This window comes from Chelonus insularis, unplaced genomic scaffold (genome assembly GCF_013357705.1).
Source record: "Chelonus insularis isolate UGA/USDA-ARS -01 unplaced genomic scaffold, ASM1335770v1 contig_10_pilon, whole genome shotgun sequence".
Classification (NCBI taxonomy): Eukaryota; Metazoa; Arthropoda; class Insecta; order Hymenoptera; family Braconidae; genus Chelonus; species Chelonus insularis.
Genome location: NW_023276350.1, coordinates 281,707 through 288,496, shown reverse-complemented (window position 1 = coordinate 288,496; position 6,790 = coordinate 281,707). Strand labels below are relative to the sequence as shown.

At 30.2% G+C, this 6,790-nt stretch overlaps 1 protein-coding gene across 1 annotated transcript; it reads right to left on the bottom strand.

Annotated features, from left to right (window-relative positions):
• Positions 1-472: 472 nt before the first annotated feature.
• On the bottom strand, positions 473-895 carry LOC118066379 (uncharacterized). Its single transcript, XM_035082401.1, has one exon. The coding sequence runs from the start codon at positions 893-895 to the stop codon at positions 473-475; it is 423 nt and encodes a 140-aa protein (XP_034938292.1).
• Between the last annotated feature and the right edge of the window lie 5,895 nt (positions 896-6,790).

The window sequence follows — 6,790 nt, the reverse complement described above, 5'->3', positions numbered from 1 at the left end:
CTAACCATTTAACATAGACTTTATTTTTCTGCTTTTTCAACACTTTTTCAACAACGTAGACATCTGGATACTGGACTTTGGTTAATTCCTCGGTGTAGAATCGTCCTTCAATCGGCTGATCTTGATAATCAAATAATTCATATGTCACAGGTCTTGTATTTTTGATGGGTTTAATGGTAAAAATTTCAGTTGTCCAATTAGGTGTATATTCTTTTTCGAATGCGTATTTATATTTACTTATACGCACTTTATCTTTAATTTTAAATTTCAATTTCAAACGTTTATTTACTGAATGTAAATGTTCTTTATAAATATCTTAAAGCAATTGTTTTTCATTATTAACTGTTACATCTTTTGGTTTCATCTCAATAGTACTATGTATTGTATTATTATATGATTTCATTAGAGAAGGTAAAATATTAATCCATTTATAATTTCTTCGTATTGTGAATTGTTTTCACATTTTATTTTTTTAAGTACGATTAAATCGTTCACATATAGACGCCTTTAGATTTGTAAACGTTGAATACATTTCTATGTTGTATCGCTCCATAAGTGTTTGAAATTCTTTATTATAAAATTCTTTGCCTCTATCCACATGTAATTTTTGAGGTACTCGTTTCTGTATTAACACTGATATCATAGCATCGGTGACATCTTTTCCATTTTTTGTTTTCACCGGTACAGCCCAGGCATATTTTGAGAAAATATCGATAATTGTTAAAATGTATTTGTATCTACTGTTGGTGAATAAGTGAGCAGTTAAATCAACCAAGTCCGCTTGCCATGTTTCATCAAGACCTTGTATATGATCTTTTCGATGTTTGAAATTATTTCTTGCAGGTCTATGCAGTTCATCGGCAATTACTTTTTGAATTTTTTCCATCTGATTCATTATTTCAGGTTAGACCACTAAGCAAGAAATTCAATGATTGTGATGATTTCAAGAGTGCTTCTTGTCGCCTTGATTTTTCGAAAAGGTCTATTATAGCTTGTCGACATACATTAAAATGTGATGTCATTAAATCAGTGATGGCATCGAATTTCGAAAATTTAGAATCGGTACATTCTCTCTGCGATTGATTTTTGTTCAAAATTATCCAAGTTCTTCTTTAAAGTAGATATAGATTCTCTCAATAATGATGTTTCATCATGCGATAAATCTATTGCTTCATTCAAATCTGCCAACAGTATTTCATGTAAGTTTTTAAATTCTTGATGCACAATATTATTAGCACTCTTCAATGATTCATTTAAATCTATTGGATCAGCTATCAGAGTAGATTCTTAACGCTCTCCAAGACGACTCATGTTTTTTTTCAGAAAATGATGTAAACACCACAAAAGTTAACAGAATACTGAATAATTATTAGTTTCTGACTATACTTCAGATTATATACCTTTTTTAAGTATCATCTCTAATTCATCCAACTTGGTTTAAAGTGCTCTTAACTTTGAATTTATTGTATAAATTGAATTGGATGTGAAAAATGTATGAGTTTCCAGTGTATTTCTACTGATGCTGCTACTTCATTTTTAACTTTAAATGCTATATCCGTTGTTTTTCTATTATGTCCTTTTACTCCATTATCAAGTAATTGAATTTGCTTTTTCAATTCTTCAAAGTATCATTAAGGACTTGTTTCATTAAGGAAAACATGATTGCTTTTAATTTTTTCAAGTACATGCAATTATAGATCAGACTATTCTCTGTTAGTCTGCCAATTTTTATTCCATAATATTAATATTGAAACAAGTTACAGATTTTAGAAAGTACAAAAAAATGCATTCTTTCTGTACCTTTTGCTCTTAAATTGATGCTCTTATAATTGCCCGTAAGCTGATTCGCGGTTTTTAATTATTTTAAGTAGATGGAATTATACATCAGACTATTTTCTATTAGTTTGCAAATTTTTTGTTAATATTGATATTAAAAAAAGTTACAAAATTTAAAAAGTGAAAAAATCATGTTTTCTGTCACTTATTTTCTGTACTGGATGCTTCCGTGCAAGTTGTGTCTATCTTCTTTTGCTCCTTAAATATTTTACCTATTTTAAGCTTTTTTATGTGTAATTCTTTTATGATGTTTTTTGAAAAATATAGTTTTTTTCTTACTTTTATATGTTTAAGCCTATATATGAGAAGAAAAGGTTTACGATGGATTATCCTTGCCGTTAATGACTGTCATAAACATAAATCATAAACACCTGCATGATTTTTTGAATGTTACGTATTTTCGCGGTTTCTTTTTTTTTGCTATCTATTCTTCGCGATACATTCTCTATAATTTTTTTCTTTTATGTCGATATTGTCTCATTATTCTATTATCATTTGGGGCCGAGATATTGTCCTTTGATATTATTTGTTGTTACTTTTTTGTTTATTATAAAAAAATTTTTTTTCAACTTAATTTTATTTTTAAACGTCTTCCCTAACTACGATAAAATTTTCAATTCGATCCCTATATTTTTCGCATTGCTACGATCGTGTAAACTTCCCTCATGAAAAATTGACCGCTAAAAACATGGTTTTTTACTCTAAAAAATTCTGTAACTCGCGAAGTTTTCAATTCATTGCATTGAAATTTTCAGAGGAGTTGTAGAATCGGTTTCTCTTTTCATTGATTTCTCACGCAACTCAATGAGATTATTATTTTCCTTTATATCGCTTTTAAAAGTGAGGGGCCTATAATTTTTACGCCCATAATCGGAGTTCAATATTGACCATGACAATTGATACTCATTTTTTTTAATGTAGTGTATAAACTATGTGGTAGCTACTACTCAAATGAGAGAAACTCGATTCTTGATTCATATATCATAGAAATTTTGGGTAAATTTTGTGTAAAATTTTTAGTGAAAAAAAAATTGTCAGTGAATTTCGAGTAAATTTCGGTTAAAATTTTTACTTTATAACATTTGCTTCCCTAAGCTCTTCAATAATTGAGATGATCTCGTCTGAATGAACATTATTTCCCGCATTGTAGGAGACTACATCATTCCAGTAGGTAAAATTTGTTGATTAATTTTTTAATAAGATTTTATATTGAGGTAATAATTTTCTCATTTTGATTGATAATCCACGACTAATATACTTTGCAACATACATATTGTATTTTTTACTATGATTACTTCTCAGCTCTTGATTTGGATTATAATTTGTTCGAGCCAAGTTCGTCTATTTAGTAATTTCGCCATAAATTTTTTCATCTCTTTCATCAACAGCAAGTTTATTAGGTAGTTTTTTAACTTCTCACTGGGAAGTTATAGTGATGGTGCCAATTTTGGGAATCCCGAATTTTGACATATCTCCACGTTTTAAGGTCCCCAGAGTCGAATACGATCGTTTTCTAGTAGACGTCTATGTGTGTATGTACGTATGTGCGTTCGGAATTATTTTTCGCCTCGATTATCTCGAGAACAAAAAATGATATCGACGTGAAACCAACTGCATTCGACACAATTGAACATTGTTACTTAAAAATGATTATTGATCATGGTAATATTTAAATAATAAGTTTTAACTTGTTATAAACAATAAAAATTGGGACCCTCTCTATATATATGAGTACCTTTAACGCATAATTTTTTCTTCTACTAAAAAAATGTTACCAACCGTATGACATAAATGAAAACATACTTTTTGTGTGTGTAACAATGAAATTTGTTGTAAATAATGGAAAAAAGGATCTATGAGGCATATTCGAATTTTCTTAACGCACAATTTTTTCTTTTACTGAAATAAAGTAACCAACCATATCAAATGAATAAAAACACATTCATTTCGTTTATAAAAATTCCATTTGTTATAAAGAATGGAAACGGGTTTTATTCGAATTGTTTTTTCATTTTTTCCACTGGGAAGTTGGTCGTGTCGACCTTTCAGGTCGCACCCAGACCACTGCAGAGCACTGATATTTAAATAATAATTTAAGTAGCCCAGGTGTGCTTTTATGAACTCGATCAGCAATAAGAATTTTATCACCCTGAAAAACAGGGCATTTCCTCGAAGTTTCCGCACGCTACACATTGTATCCATATTTTGATCATTATCTCTAAGCATTTTTTTGTATTCATTTATTATTTCAGTTATCTTGAGGGGGGTGCTTAATATCATACTCGCTGTAGGCTTTTGTCGTTGATCTTTTTCTTCTTGTTCTATAATTTCCATTCTTTCTACTGATCCCTCCTTTCCCCCTCAACCACTCATTCTTCCTTGCCTATAGATTCTCTATCTTTGCTTCTGCTGCGCTTTCTGCTTTTTTATTTTGTACTTCTGTATTTTCTATCATTTCACGTTCCAAATTATTTATAGGGATTGGTTTTCTTATAGCTCTTAATATTGCTTTAACTTCTTTGCTTTGATTGATTTCTTCACGTTTCTTTTTTTTCATGTTATCGTCATAAATAGAGAGAATATCCAGCTTTTGACGATTGAATTTTCTCTTTCTCGAGGTGGCATGTTGTCTTTCATTCTTTGATATATTTACATTATCATCGTTCAATAACGGTATTTTAGGAGAGATGTTTTTTTTTTCATTTTTAAGTTGATGTACTGATGTCACTACGGGCTTAAAAAATTCATTTAATGAATATTGACTATCATTTTTCCCATGCTTATTCATTTCATGTTTTCGACGCATAACATCACTGATTTTCGTCAATTTTGCCAAGACATTGACTGCCTCCTTCAGTTGTCCACTCAATTCACTCATATTGATGATGTTTACTTGACAAACAATTATTTATAAATGTATATTTTCAGAATAAAGCATTCAATTTATACATATAAAACAATCAAAACTTCTTCTATATCGTCCATTATTGATTTCACTATCTTTATCGATGACGAGAAAACTATAATTATATTTATACCAACATGAAGTACACAAATCTTTAAATTAATGAAATTTCATATCTGTTTTAACGTGATCATTATATATATGCCGTAAATTCATTTTATCTTGTCAAAAGAGAATGAGAAAATTTACATCATCCCGTATTAGATGTTTTGGGATTCTCGCATAAGTTTGACAAAGATAAAAACTATCAACATCTTTGTGACGACCCATACGAAAATATACTCGAATATTATCTTGCTTCTCACAAGCTATATTATCAAATATCATAATGAAATTAGGTTGAGCATCATCTGTCTTTACAACTTGTTAATTATCATTGAATGGAAAAAAACCAACGTCATCAATCGGCTCGAGAAGTTTTTCCAAGTATTTATATTTAGGTTGATGTAATGATTTAGAATACAAATAAATATTCCCAAATCTTAATCTATTTGAATAAGTGATTAGAGCCAACAGTGCATTTGTTTTTCCACCATTAGACAGTCCAGAAATAACTGAGCGTATAGTATTTGGTAATAATTTACTATTACGTTTGGTCTTTGTATTTTGTTCCATTGATATAGTTTTATCAAAATTTTCTACAGATAATTTCAAATCTTGTGGTTCAAACTTCATATCGATAATGACTAAGCGTAAAGATTTAAATATCGTCACTTTTATAGTTTTTATTGAGTTGAATAGTGACTGTTAAGAGAAAAACATCTAAAAAAGGAGCGGGAATACGAAATAAAGTCATTAATAATTCACCTGTTGAATTACCTGTCCCAGGCTACCAATTTTGTGGACCGGATACAAAATTACAACAACGATTAACTCGAGGTGATCAAGGAATCAATCCATTAGATACTGCTTGTCTAACACATGATATAGCATATTCTCAGAATAGAAAAAATCTATCCGAAAGACATTTAGCAGATAAAATACTTGCTGAAAGAACGTGACAACGAGTACTAGCTAGAGACGCTGACTGAGGTGAAAAAATAGCAGCGTGGAGTGTTGTGAATGCTATGAAATTCAAGACAAAATTTAGAATAGGATTAAAGAAAAAGGAAGTTAACTCACGAAAGAAGAGAGTGAAAGGAGCACAAATAAAGAAAAAGAAAACTCCACAACGTAACCGTCGTCTGCCTTTAACGAAAAGATCTGGTGGCTTGTTACCACTGCTTCCATTGTTAGCAGGTTTGAGCGCCACGGGTGCCCTAGCAGGGGGTGCTGCTGGGATCGCTAAGGCTGTCAATAGCGCCAGAGCAGCAAACGAAAAGCTAAATGAACTTCAACGTCATAATGAAAAAATGGAAGCTATGGCTATGGGTAAAGGCACTCATTTGAATCAATATAAAACTGGAAAAGAAGCATATCTGAATTGATATGAATCAGGAGGGTTAAAAAAAAAAATAATTGAAAATACCATATTTTCGATATGTTTTTATGAGAAATGATTGACCATCATCAGGACCTTGGAAAAATGAATCAGCAATTATCAATTTAGATAATAAAGATGGATCTGGAACTCATTGGGTGGCATATAAAAAAAGAGGTAAAAAAGTTGTATACTTCGATAGGTTTGGTGATTTGTAACCACCTAGAGAACTTGTGAATTATTTTAATGTTAACCATATATTATATAATTATAAAAATATCAAGATTACAATAAAACTTCCTGTGGACATTTATATTTAAAATTTTTAAATGATCAGCTATAAATATGCTGTAGAAAATTTGTTATCTTATTTACATTTTAAGTATTATACAGTAAACATTATAAGTGATTCTTTGATATTAACACTTACTGGACATTTATCATTATTGAAGGTTTCATATTTTCCTCCAATTGAATTATCACCTACAAAAAATTATGCTCTTGGACTTGTTGATTGTCTCACATTAAATTCAATTCCAAACATATATGAAGGCAACAATAAATTTCGA